This window comes from Zootoca vivipara, chromosome 5 (assembly GCF_965207765.1).
Source record: "Zootoca vivipara chromosome 5, rZooViv2.hap1.1, whole genome shotgun sequence".
NCBI lineage: Eukaryota > Metazoa > Chordata > Lepidosauria > Squamata > Lacertidae > Zootoca > Zootoca vivipara.
The window spans coordinates 10872880-10887481 of record NC_142588.1 but is presented as its reverse complement, the minus strand read 5'-3'; the positions used below and the strand labels follow the sequence as shown (position 1 = coordinate 10887481).

At 46.0% G+C, this 14602-nt stretch overlaps 1 protein-coding gene across 1 annotated transcript in view; it reads left to right on the top strand.

Moving 5' to 3' along the window:
* Positions 1-8906: 8906 nt before the first annotated feature.
* The window catches only part of LOC118096281 (broad substrate specificity ATP-binding cassette transporter ABCG2), a 33290-nt gene continuing 27594 nt past the window's right edge, over positions 8907-14602 (top strand). The window contains exons 1-2 of the mRNA XM_035137876.3: positions 8907-9097; positions 12319-12630. Of these exons, the coding sequence (XP_034993767.2) occupies positions 12329-12630 (302 nt within the window). The 5' untranslated portion in view covers positions 8907-9097; positions 12319-12328. The remainder of the gene's footprint in view (positions 9098-12318; positions 12631-14602) is intronic.

Genomic DNA, 14602 nt, shown 5'->3' with positions numbered 1-14602 from the left:
AATGGGTGACCTTTTACTTGAAAATCATAGAAAGAACTTCATAGGCCAGATTCACCACTTCCTTCATTGGGTGCAGGAATTTTATTTTCAACATAAACAGGATTCAGTTTTTGCACCTACACACACTTTGACGTGGAGGGGAGGAGAAAGGAAAACTGGGGCGTTCTGAGATCAAATCAGAAACCGGGACGGCTTCTGTAATTCCCTGGACTGTCCTTGGAAAATAGGGACACTTGGAGGCTCTACTTGGCCTCTCTACAGACAAAAAAAAATGCGTGCTCTTGAGCGAGCCACTGGAAGGCTTGAAACCCTCAATATTTTCCCCAACTCCAGATCATTCAAAAGTAAAGGGGGTGGGGACGACAAACTGGTCTGGGGTTGACTCAATATGAGGCATTGCTTTTCAAGCAGGGAGTGTTCAGATTATGAGTAGCTCCCACGGGGGAACTTTGGCCTCCAAAGCCTCTGGCAACATGTTATGGCAAAAATGAGAAATCAAATATAGTTATGAAAGACCAGGTTATAGCCACCTGCTGCACATGGATTCAGGGCGAGCCTGGAGCAGGCTGAACTTTGCTCCTGAAGATTATGGCAGCTGCCAATATATAATCTCGCATGTTGTGCCAACGCTCTCATCTTACTGGGAGAGGCTTAGTGGAAAAGATAACATATTTAAACACAGGGGAAAGGGGGCAAGTCTTCGTTATGAAATTCAGTTCCCAGATAAATAAGAGCCATCAGATTGATTCCTCTTCAAAGAAAGGGGGCACTCGTGATTATTGCATTTTATACCACTGCTCATTTTCTGTATAAATCATGAGGGGGAAACCGGGAAACCCCTCATTTCAAGACAATTAGCCATGCTGAAATCTTGTTGAAATCAATGGGACAAGTTAGCAATGTTTGTCACCTGTTTGTCAAGCCTTCATAAACCCTCCAAGTGTCCCTATTTTCCAGGGACAGTCCCGGATTTGCAGAAGCCGTCCTGGTTTCTGTTTTGATCCTGGAACGAACTGCTTTTCCTTAGGGTGGCCCTATTTTCATCAGAGAAATGTGGGAGGGTAATGGAGTTATGTGACCCTTGAGCCAAACAGATACCGTAAGTAACTCTACAACCATTAGAGAAACATCTGAAGGCAGCCCTCTTTTTTAACGTTTGGTGTTATTAAGCATTCTTAAGCTACCCTATACAACGTCACGTGAATCACTTGTCACCCCACATTTCCTCACCACTTTCCTTTCCGCAAAAAGTCCGAAGTGGGTTTGTTGTGTAAGAGCACCAAATCCACATTCACTGCCAGAATGCGACTGGATCTCACCCGCAAAACAGCAACAGTCTGGAAGCAACCTAATACAACTGTCCCGAATTAGCCTAATGAAGTATTACTGATTTTAATGGGATGTGCAGGTCTGATCCTTTGTGAGCTACAGCTCGTTTAATGTTAGGCTTGGATGCCGTGAACCCAGCTGAAATCTTTGCTCAGCCACAAAGCTCCCCTTTGGGCAAGTCATTTTCTCTCAGCGCAACCTACCCCACAAGTATCTAAAACAATGCAATGACCTTTGGGGTTTTTTTTAACTTAGAGCCCACCTTTCCACTAAATGGCACCAACAGAAATAACACAAACACAGTAAAATGCAATAATGCTCAAAAATACAGCAACGAAATAATAAAAAAAGCAGATAAAACATCCATCAAAACAACCAATTAAACTCTGGGCGGCTCCCAATAGAATATTTAAAACACAATACAACATCAAACATAAAAAACTTCCCTAAACAGGGCTGCCTTCAGATGTCTTCTCAAAGTCAGATAGTTGTTTATTTCCTTGACATCTGGTGGGAGGGCATTCCACAGGGTGGGCGCCACTACGGAGAAGGCCCTCTGCCTGGTTCCCTGTACCCTCACTTCTCGCAATGAGGGAACCGCCAGAAGGCCCTTGGTGCTGGACCTCAGTGTCTGGGATAAACAATGAAGGTGGAGACGCTCCCTCAGGTATACTGGGCTGAGGCCGTTTAGGGCTTTAAAGGTCAGCACTAACACTTTGAATTGTCACTTGAGCAACGTTGATGGACTTTGAGGGAACAATCCGCTTTTAAGAGTTTTTACCCAGCTGGGCCAATCGCAAATGAGCCACATCCATTATATGTATGGTTAGACAGCAATACTGTGTCTCTCACCAAAATTTCAAGAGGCTTTTGCAATCAAATGGGCCCTTCAAAGACAGAGAGTGCCTGTTTATGTAGGGCAGCCTTTCTCAATCTCGGGTCCCCCAGATGTGGTTGGACTACAACTCCCATCATCCCTGACTGCTGGCCCCCCTTTTCACTAGGGACGATGGGAGTTGTAGTCCAACCACATTGGGGGACCCGAAGTTGGGAAAGGCTGGTGCAGAGGATGGCCGGGAGCAGGGCCGTCTTACCCATAGATGCTAGTGGTGCAGGGTGCCAGGGCGCCAAGTTCTGGAGGGCGCCAGGCGAGAGTCTGGGGAACACCGGACAAGTGCGCTGAGTTACAGGTAGGTAGCCGTGTTGGTCTGACGCAGTCAAAAATTTTTTTAAAAAAACCCTTCCAGTAGCACCTTAGAGACCAACTAAGTTTGTCATAGGTATGAGCTTTCTGAAGAAGTGTGCATGCACACGAAAGCTCATACCTATGACAAAATTAGTTGGTCTCTAAGGTGCTACTGGAAGGATTTTTTAAATTTTGTTTCAAGTGTGTTGAGTGAGTGAGGGTGTGTGCGCTGCTCGCGCCGAACGTCGGCTCGGTTTTTTTCCATTTTAGCCTGCAGGCGCCAAATTCTGTGGGGCGCCAGAAAGCTAAAAGGGGAAAAAACTGAGCCGACGCTCAGTGGGAGTGACACACGCGCCCACGCTCAGCGCAGGCCTGCTCGCTCGCCCAATGGGTTGAGGCACAGGCGTGCATGGCGCCCCTGCTGCTAGCCGTCTTCGTCTTCGAGCCAGGCATCAGGCGCCTCCTGGCCCACTCGCCGCCCTCTCCCGCCTCCGCCATGCTGCACCGAAGCAGTGCCGCGCCCGGAGCCTCCGCCTGCCATGGCCACTGCAGCACGAAGTGGCCAGCTGAGCCAGGAGGCGCTGCGTCCTGCCTCCATCTCTTCCCCGCCGGAGGAGCCATCCTCCAGCCACTGCCCGCCTCCTCCAGCCCCGCAAAGCGCCGGATATGCTTAAGACAGCCCTGGCCGGGAGCCAAGTGGGACCATCAACGAACCCATGAATGGTTGAAGGAAACGACATTTCAGCCAGCAATCCATTTGCCTACATAACCGTTGGTCCCCTCTAGCCATTCGATGTGATAAGGGTTAAAGAAGTTCATCGGTGTCTACCATCACGTCCTTTGCCCCTCTCGGGAGGAGAAAAATGCAGGAGCTTCCTGCAGATATTTCCTCAGGAAGGAAGGGGTGCCAGAGATCGCTCCTAGCCTCCTTACACATAACAGAGCAAGCAAGCTTGTTTACCGCACCTTTGAAAATAATCTTTGCTCCTTGATCTCAAAGGGTTTCTCCTCCATTGTTTGAGAGCTCGGGTGGGGTGGAAATGATCACTGATCTCCGCAGGCTACCGAGACATGCTGACCCAAGATCAGCAAAGAAAATTCTTGCCCCCCGCCGTCACTAGCCACACCAAGGAAAGTCACTGTTTACCCCCACACACCTCCAAGAATCCCAACCTTCTCATGGAAAAATTTTTTATTATTCCATATACTTTCAATTGTCCGTTGCCCCTTTTCTGACTCTCTGGCAAGGCTGAAATAAGATACCACAAAACAAGCCATGCGGCATGTTTAAGACGAACCAATTTATTATGGCGTAATCTGTCGCAGGCTACAAAAAAAATACCCTGAGCACGTTCTGTTTCATGTTTTGAACTCGCATAGCTCATCGTCTTTTCTCACTTCCTGCTTTAAACCAGTCACCAACTCTCGTCCTAATCTATCTCAGAGATGGGGCAAGGCCACTTCAGATACAGAAGGAAGTGCAATATGGCTGCAAAGAGGAGCATTTCCTTTAGGGTTCCCATATTTCTATTTCAAAGTTCTTGAGCTTTTTTTTATAAAAGTAAATTATTGTTAAGTAAATTATGTTCTGTTGCTGTATGTAGGTTTAATTTTATTTGTTTTTTTATCTTATATTTTGGAAATGTACATCCAGTTGTTTTTCCTTTAATTTTTTGGGGGGCCCCCAAGAGAATGGGGCCCTAAGCTATAGCTTGTTCAGCTTATACGTAAATGTGGCACTGTCCAGTAGCGACATACAAAGAGGGATCTGCAGGATGTTTCACCATGTGTCTGCTTTTGGTGGTTTTGCTCCAGTTCTGTGCTGCTCACGAGAGTTTCAATGTTGTTGAGTCATGTTGTTGTAAAAGGGTGCAGGCAGGAGTGGCTGGAAACATCCAGGAGGTCACTCTGACCGTTCCTCCGAGACATCGGAGCAATGAACTCCGGGGCGAACAGATGCAGCTAGATGGCAAACTTGGTCTCTGCAACATCAGCACCCTGCTCAGTATTTCCCCAAAGTCTATGCATTTCCTGGCTTGTGTAACAGCATTTTAAACATCTGCAGTTACAGACTTCTGCTGAGTCACACAAGTCAGCAAAAAAAGTGCCATGTTCTTCCTTTTACTGGTCACACATTCTGTTTGTTAGTATTTTCAACAGGGGCGGGGAACTGCAAGTCAAAGGGTTGAATTAGAATTGTAGAGTAAAATAGCTGTTTTGCCATGAAATATTAAAATGCAAAATTTAAATCCGTAGATACTAGAATGTTTGCTATCAGTATTAGGAATGAGGGTTTTTTTACAATAAAAAATACATTTACCAATTATGTTTTTTAATATAATTTCTGTATTTGGAGGTAACTTTCCGGAGTAGACTGTATTTGAGATTTGAGCGTGTGACTATTTTGCGTTATGAAAAAAATTGACTGATTTAAATTTTCATCCTGTTAAATAACAATAGATTACACTTTCCATCCTCATGTTTTTGATGTTGGAAAGTTTGATAAAGCAACTTCCGTAAAAGGTTTTAAGAAGCTGCCCAAACGTAAAATGGCAAACACAGACACAGATGTTGATCCTGGTCGCAGAAACCAACATCCCGAACATCTCAGTTTTCATAAAACCAAGTTTATAGGTTTTTAGATTTATTAAAACAGAGTTGAAATTGTAAAAATCTAGGGAGTAAATGAGTTATAGAGAATGGACAGCTCGGTTGCTTAGAGTTTGGTGTTGATAATGCAAAGGTCACAGGTTTGATCCCCATACGGGGGACATTTTAGCTTTTCTTGGCACAGAATTTGGATTGCCAAGAGGCAGCATGTGTCTTCTGCTCTTCTGAGAAAGTTGGACTGCTATCCAAGAAAAGACAGAAGAACCACGAGGAAAATATAGAATCATGACGACTGCAAGATGGCATCGTCTGGGCATCCTGTGAACAACGCAAGGCATTTGCAATTCCACTTTAAGGATCTCTGGAGAGCAAAGACTTGGCTCAAAGTCAGGAAGCCAAATCACCCGCTATAGCTGTGTTGACTATAGGAAATGGTCTTGTCAGTCTGGATGGGAATTTAAGAGTTCAGCTACAATTGTGTTGCGTTACGAGCAAGAGCAGTTGTCAAGGCTTCAGGGAATTCTATCCATCCCACGGTGGGATGCCAAGAAGGAGATAAACAAGAAGAGTTCTTACCAAGTAGTTTGTTCAATATTCACACAGAGAGACGAAGGAATGCAGTCTCTCTCAGATAATGGCATTGCTCCAAGTAAAGTCCCACCCCCTCCGTCCCTCCTATTCTACATCACCCCTACGCCGGCTGATCTGTACCTTCTGCCTCTGAGCTTTCTGTTCTACTACTCTCAAGGCACGCCTGGTCCTGGGAGGGGGGGGGGGTCAAGAAGGCTTTCTATGGACACTGAGTCTGTTAGCTGTCTCTCCCCTGGTGGTGCTTCTTCCTGCTGCTCTCCCAATATTTCCCAGCTTCTCCCCACTGCAGCCTCTGAACTATGACCTTCTGCAAACCAGTGTTCTAAATCTATACAGTCCTCTTCTTCTCGGGAAGGTGCACCATTCCTCCTCAGTCCAGGCCCTGACAGCAGTAGTTTTCTCATAATAATAAATAATGACACATTTACTGCTGCATGCTTCATTACGGAACGGGGCGGAAGGGGATAACTTTTGTCAGTTGGAGGGTTTCATACTCCTTCCAAACCACCAATCTTAGCCGTGTTGTGCAAAAATGTGGACCTTGAAAGTACATCAGGTATATGACAAAGAGGCACGTTGAATTTTATTTGCCCTCTTGCAACACACGCCATAAATTCGAGTCCATACTGCTGTCCCATCTTTTTCTCTTTTTTTGCAAACACACAGGGAAGCAATTTCTGCTCCGTCTCCTGTTTTTACATCTGTTTGCGCGGAGTTGACTTTACAGCGCAAAAGCCATCTGCCAAAGGGAGGGGGGGAGCCTGTTTGGGGGAGACAATCGGCTGTTTACTGACACTCTGGCTCCTTCTAGACAACATCTGCAGCAGTTCCGATTAGTCCTAGTGCCACATCACCCCCAAAAGTTTGAATCCTTACCATATGTGAAGAATAAAGCTAAAATATGTAGTGGGCCTATAGCAGACAAACAGTTTTGTGGGAAATCACAATTTCAATAAATGTTACCACTAGGCGAAGTGACCTATGCAATGAGCTTTTATCCTATTCTGTTTGAACAATGCTCACATGGAAGTCAGACTCTGTCCAGTCTTTACTGAGCGTTCATTCTGATTTGTTGACAGGGTGGTTATAGGACATCGAGCATTCCCCCTCATTTACTCTGCTTGTCTCCCTGTTAATCATTTGTTCACCCAACACTTTTCAGTGAATTGCCCACTGCAAGAAGGCCAGCTGTTTTAAAAGAGGACTCGTTGCGCTAGGGCAGGGGTAGGCAACCTAAGACCCGTAGGCCACAAGTGGCCCACAGGTGTCATTTAACTGGCCCACAAGCCGCCCCCGAACTGAACCGCCCGCTCAGTGAGTCCCCGTGCACTGCACTAAACCGGCACAGCGCGGCGTGGGGACTCATTCTGCAGCGCCAGAAATCGCATCTGCACATGCACAGACACTGGAAATCGCGTCTGTGCAGATGAGACACCGGAAATCACGTCTGTGCAGACGCCGGAAATTTCAGGTGCGCACGCTCACACACAGGCACAATCCTGCCTACGGAGGGATCTCCGCTGGAGTGAACCGGCCCAGGCAAGGCAAACCTTGCCGACCCCTGCGCTAGAGGGCAACAGAGCAGCTTAGCCCATTTCATAGCTAACCCTCCAAGGGCCCCTGTTTTCCAGGGACAGTCCCGGAATTACAGAAGCCGTCCCGGTTTCTGATTTGATCCTGAAATGTCCCAGTTTTCATTTTTCCTCCTCTCCACGTCTCAGAGAACAATTTAAAGTGGTGTGGGTGGGAGCAAAAACAGAGTCCTGTTTATTCTAAAATAAAATCCCTACACCAAACTTACCTTCCAAGTCCCGGACTGCAGAATCCGGGACCGGCAGCCGTGTGACACTGGAAGTTGTGTTGACGTAACTTCCGGTGTCGCTTTGCCCTTCTATGGGCACCAAAAATGGCCGCCGCCGGCTTCAAAAGTCGCTTGTACGCATGTCAGGAAGTGCGTCGACGCAACTTCCGGTGTCGCTCCGCCCATCTATGGGCACCAAAAATGGCCGACACCGGAAGTCGCGTCTATGCACTTCTGGACATGCATAGATACGAGTTTTGAAGCCGGCAGCGGCCATTTTTGGTGCCCATAGAAGGGCAAATCTGAAAGAAAAAAATGGCCACTGGCAGGAGAAAATAACGGAGAAAAACGGGAGACGAAGTGATACGGGGGACCACCGGGAAAAGGTAAGTAAAAACGGGGGGTTTCCTGGGGGAAACGGGGTACTTGGCAGCTATGGCACCAAATGAAGGAAATGGCGAAGCTGGCAAACGAAGCACTTCCTATATTTTCGAAGGAAAAGGTTGCCAATGTGCTTTAAATTCTTTCATTGCAATGCTTCCGCAGCCAGCCATTTCTTAGGAAACATATGGAGTGTTTTTTCCTTTATTGTGTTGTACAGCCGTACCTCAGAAGTCGAACGCCTTGCGAGTCAAACGTTTTGGCTCCTGAACGCCGCAAACCCGGAAGTGAGTGTTCTGGCTTGCGAACGTTCTTTGGAACCTGAACGTCTGGCGCTGCTTTCGTGGCTTCCGATTGGCTGCAGGAGCTTTCAATCAGAAACCGCTGCAAGGCAGTATTCTGGAACCAATGCACAACAGCAAATGAAGGACGGTGGGATACAGATGGTGTAAAATACATTTAGGGTGGCAAAGTTTTGTTTATTTGTTTGATGCCCCTGTTATGGGAGAGTGTGTAAAAACCTACTTGTATTTCACCACTGCTTTACCATAGCTGCCAAGTTATCCCTTTTTTAAGGGAAATCCCCTTATGCTGAATAGGCTTCCTCGCGAGAAAAGGGAAAACTTGGCAGCTATGGCTTTACATTGCGAAGAGATTGCAAGGGGAAAGGATTTTTTAAAAATTTCTGTCTAATTTATAAATTGAGGCAAGAACTGGGCACAGGTTCAAACGGCAACCTGGAGAAGCAGGAGAAATTCCGGCAGGCATGTTCGCAACCTGCATGCAGTTTCTTACATGGCTTTTCAGGGATAAACGAAAACTGGAAGATTCTTTTTCCTACATCTCCGACGATCTTCCGAAACCCCCATCTGCCAAAGAAAAAGGGGGAAAAAGCCAGCCACAACAAAATACAGTTAAAATTCTCTTTCCAAGGGCCACGCTGACTCTTTGCTTGTGACTTCTCCTCCAGTGCCCTCAGGGGAGATTGCGTGACAGCCGTAATTTGACACTCCCATCAGCATCAGAAGCTGCTAATGAGTGAGAGTTCCTCAAACAAAAGTTTATGTAAGTTGCCTTGAACTGAGTCAGCAGCAACCAGGGAATAGCGGTTTTCACCTTCACTTCTGCTGGAAAGAGACCTGTAGGCAACTGAGCTGAACCGGACCTGGAGCTTTTGGGAAGCAAACAGAACCAAAGAGGTACTGTACTGACCCGCGTGGGCATTGGAAGCAGAGAGGATGCTGTGTAACTCTAACAATGGCTACGGTTTGCCTGTCACTCTTTTCGCCTCACTGCTATCTATCTGCAATTTGTGTTACTTCCTTGGGGCTCAGTTTTCAGAGGACTGGGAGTCTGCCGGGCTGCTCTGCGGAGAAGGCAGTGCTCAACACTAATGTCTCACAACGAATGGAGCTGATTTTTAAGAAAGACCATACAACCTGAGAAAAGAGACGAGGCATGTGCTTTTGCAAACCAAGAAATCTTTAATGATTTGTGGGTTTTTTAGCCCTTTTTTCCACCCCCCTTGGAATGGGCTGATGATGCAGAAGACACGGCTGCTCATGAGTTCTTTCTTTGTAACTTGAATTTGCACTCACATCAGTTTGCAGAGGGTGATCCAGTTAAAGGTCTCCTTTTAATGCAGCCTCTTGACTTCTGAAAGCCTGCCTGTGCTACTCTCTGCTCTCAGAGTTTTCTTCATAAGCAAAGAAACAGAACGAAGGGCAAAAGAATATTCAGAATTAATAACCATTTGCAGATTTGTTGTTCCTTTGGAGTGCCTGTTCCGTTAGTCAGTAGAGCAGGAGACTCTTAATCTCAGGGTCGTGGGTTTGAGCAAAAGATTCCTGCATTGCAGGGGCTTGGAAGAGTTGAACCTAGTGGTCCCTTAAAGGTAAAGGGACCCCTGACCATTAGGTCCAGTCGTGACCGACTCTGGGGTTGCGCGCTCATCTCGCATTATTGGCCGAGGGAGCCGGCGTATAGCTTCCAGGTCATGTGGCCAGCATGACAAAGCCGCTTCTGGCAAACCAGAGCAGCACATGGAAACGCCGTTTACCTTCCCGCTGTAGCGGTTCCTATTTATCTACTTGCACTTTGACATGCTTTCGAACTGCTAGGTTGGCAGGAGCTGGGACCAAGCAACGGGAGCTCACCCCGTCACAGGGATTCGAACCGCCGACCTTCTGATCAGCAAGCCCTAGGCTCAGTGGTTTAACCACAGCGCCACCTGGGTCCCTTACAACTCTACAATTCTATAATTCTATAACAGTTATGGAACTCCCTCCCCAAAGAGTTGCATCTGGCACCTTCATTGTTCAGCTTCCAGGAAATACTTAAATGCACCTTATTTTATAAATGCACAAAAGCTTTTGTTTTAGGCTTTTGTGATTGTTAGTTTTCAGTATTGTGTTTTAATGCTGTAACCTGCCCTAAGACCTCAGGGTGAAAGGCAGGTAATAATAATAATATAGTTCACCTGTATTTTAGGGCAAGGGCCATGTCTCAGTGCTAGAGCATCTTCTTTCTATATGTGAGGGTCCAGGTTCGATCCCTGCTGTTTCCAGGTAGTGTCAGGACAGAAAGACTCCTGCCTAAATTTCTGGAGAGCTCCGGCCAGTTATAGTGTGTAGACCAGCCTTTGGCCCCCAGGTGTTATTGTACTACAACTCCCATCATTCCAAGCCAGCATGCCTAGTGGTCAGGGATGGTGGGAGTTTTAGTTCAAGAACATGGGATGGGGAAAGGTGGCGGAGGCGATATTCAGCTAGGTGGACCAATGAGCCAACTCAGTACAGTATAAGGCAGCTTCTATGCTATAACAGCCCAGTAAAGTAGGCTGATATTATTGCTAGACTGCTGTGTGGGATTGTGGCCACAGTGGCAGGATCTGATGCAGACAGTGGCTTGTGTGAATTCGTATTGGAAGAAAGAGTTGAGCTGGGGACGTTCTGGCTCGCAGTGAAATTATATACATGTCTGCTCAAAGGAAAGGCTCATTGAGTTCCGCAAACCTTATTCTGAATTCAGTGGGGCTTCTGGATAGACATATATGTTTATTATTATTATTATTTCATAACAAGTCCATTGAGCATTAAAACACCCCTAGTTAAATAGACAATTAAAAATGTGTAACAATTAAAAGAGTGAAAAAACAGCTGAAACAATAAAATCAAAAGTTCAGTTCAGGGAAATCCGTGCTTTAACAGGTATGTCTTCAGGAGCCCACAGAATGCCAATACTGATGGGACTTGTAGGATTGCACTGTCAGGAATGTAAACACTGACCACCATTATGTTTCTTCCATTGTCTATTGTCTATTGTGCAATGGATGGGAACTGCACAGAGGACTGTGCCCTTTATTTCATTCCTGTTTCAGTACTTATAACAAGCTCTTGAATTTCTAAATGAACACGTAGCTCCCATTAGAATACTACATACTGAGCAAAAATGAGCTCAGCTGCTTTGCTTATACGGTGGAATAAAGCTTGATTAGATTTATTCATAAATTTATATCTATATAACCATATCATAAAATATAGATAGCTCAGGTCCAGTTGTCTAGGGTAAAGAATTAGCTCTTATCTTCATGATCCCTGGTCTGTGAAACAGGAAGAGTATTCTCAGTTACAACATTGCTGTAAGAGAGTACAGGTAACTCAAGCACATTTAACTTGAGCACATTCAGCTTTCCACCATGCTCATTGCATCTGCCAGTCAGGTAGGTCACCAAGCTATTGCCCCTTCATTCTAGCCTATTGGCAGGTGGTACTAAGGATACATGCCTGGTCATGGGCACTGGCAACCCACACTATGCCACTGGTTTTATGTGCTTGGCAAAAAAAAAAGTTTTTTTAAAAAAAAGGAAGGAAGGAAGGAAGCCATCTGGGGGAAAAGACTTTGGCAATCACACCCAACATTGAACCCAATGTATTTTAACTATACACAATTTTGGCTTTACACGCTTTCTCCAGAGCTTAACCCCTTTGTAGGTTGAGAGTTGCCTGTATCTCAGTGGGATAATATGGCCCAATCCACTGGCAGAGAAAGAACCCAGCTGTCATTTGATTCATTGCCCTGAATGGTCTCCATCCATGCGATAATTATAATAACTATGTCACCTTAAGAAATTGTGCCTGTGCTTGTTTATTTTCTTCTTCCCTCCCAATCCCTTTTTCCTCTTGTGTTGTGTCTGTTATATTTGCAAGGCTGCAGAATACCCTTAAATAATCTTTCCGTAAAGCTTAGTATATTTTTAGGCATGTTATTTTGGAAATGACGGCAATATGTGCCTTGAAAGTGCAGTAGGAATGATAGATGACAGGATTCTTAACATTTCTCGGAATCCTCAAAGGGAGTGCTTCAAATCTGCTGTAAGTGTTCTGTTCAAAAGCGAATTCGATGCATTTTAACATTTCAGGCAGTGACAGATGGGAACCTTGGAGAAAATCAACGACTCTGCCAGCGACTCTGTCAGCGTTGGTCCGATAGAGTTTGACACGTGTAGCAAAGACGCAGGAGCAACATGTGTCTCCAACCCCAGGAATGTATCTTCTGGGGTTGGAGCAGAACGAGGGGGCCCATTCTTGCGTTCAATCCCAACCAGAGAATCTCTCCGATCCCCTCGGGGGTCAGTGGTGAGTTTCCACGGCATCCAGTATTCCATCAAGCAGTCCCGGGGACCCCTGTGCAAACGGAAAGTGGTGGAAAAGAAAATCCTTCAAAACGTCTAGTAAGTGCACGCAATATGTGTCGTATTAGTACCTTAACAGAGAATTTGGGGGAAAGTCTTAAGGAGCTCGTCTTCCTGATTCATTGAGAGCTCAAGACAATAAATGTTCTCAGACAGTAAATGGAACGGGCGAGCTGATGTTTTAGGTGTTGTTTGTTTTGCGGGGGGTTCCCAGTATCAATCGCTTAGTTAATGGCACAATTCTGAAAGGATCCCTGCAAATATATTTGCTGAGATTTTGTGTGTGGAGAGAAAAGCCCAGCCTTAAAGTGCTGGGTGTGCCTTCGTGAGGTCCAGGTCTACAGCAGGAGGGTAATAATAATAATAATAATAATAATAATAATAATAATAATAATAATAATTTATTATTTATACCCCGCCCACCTGGCTGGGTTTCCCCAGCCACTCTGGGCGGCTTCCGACCGAATATTAAAACAGTACAGCATTAAACATTAAAAACTTCCCTAAACAGGGCCGCCTTCAGTTGTCTTCTAAAAGTAAATAGTTACTTATTGCCTTGACATCTGCTGGGAGGGCGTTCCACAGGACGGGTGCCACTACCGAGAAGGCCCTCTGTCTGGTTCCCTGTAACCTCACTTCTCGCAATGAGGGAACCGCCAGAAGGCCCTCGGTGCTGGATCTCAGTGTCCGGGCTGAATGGTGGGGGTGGAGACGCTCCTTCAGGTATACAGGACCGAGGCCATTTAGGGCTTTAAAGGTCAGTACCAACACTTTGAATTGTGCTCGGAAACGTACTGAGGAGACAATATGACACAAAGTTACAGGTACAAGTCGACTTCTGTTTCAAGTATATCTGAAGAAGTGTGCATGCACACGAAAGCTCATACCAAAAAAATAAAATAAAAATAGAAACAAAAACTTAGTTGGTCTTTAAGGTGCTACTGAAGGAATTTTTTTTATTTTGAATATGACACAAAGATGGGGAGAATACATTATTGAAGCAGGACCCTCATGTGTGACAGAAACAGGCACCTTGAATAGGTCAAAAAGGAGCATCCAGTCCCATTCTTTGGCTCTGCCTCAGTATGAGACACAAGCCCTTCCACAAGCCCATCCACCTCTGCCTATGTAAGCCTGCTGTGATTGAATTCTGTGGTTTTATTTGCTGGAGGAATGTGTAAAGGTAAAGGCGCCCCTGACCATCAGGTCCAGTCGTGTCCGACTCTGGGGTTGCGGCGCTCATCTCGCTCTATAGGCCGAGGGAGCCGGTGTTTGTCCGCAGACAGCTTCCGGGTCATGGGGCCAGCATGACAACGCTGCTTCTGGCGAACCAGAGCAGCACATGGAAACGCCGTTTACCTTCCCGCCGGAGCGGTCCCTATTTATCTATTTGCACTTTGATGTGCTTTCGAACTGCTAGGTGGGCAGGAGCTGGGACCGAGCAACGGGAGCTCACCCCGTTACAGGGATTCGAACCGCCGACCTTCTGATCAGCAAGCCCTAGACTCTGTGGTTTAACCCACAGCACCACCTGGCCACCTGGGAGGAATGTGTACTACATGTTAAACGTGACATTTCCCTTGAGGAGACTTCAGATTCCCATCAAGAGAGTGGGTTTCTCCCTTCAGGATGCTGCTGCTGCTGCTGCTGCTGCTGCTGCTGCTGCTGCTGCTGCTGCTGCTGCTGCTGCTGCTGCTGCTGCTGCTGCTCAGAGCCACTAAGTTACTCTGCAAGGTCCACATTATGCAAGTTTCAATCTGATAGCTCAAACAATTATATGGGCATGCACATGAAAGAGCATCCAAATCTGGAAAACAATAGAGTGTTATGAGCACAAACTTCCTCAAGCCTTGAGAAATCCTAGTGGGATAGCCTTCCTTTCATTTGGCTTCCTTTTTAAAACAAGAAGATTGGAAACCTAATAATAATAATAATAATAATAATAATAATAATAATAATAATAATAACATGCCACCCATCTGGCCAGGTTTCCCAACAGAATATTAAAAAC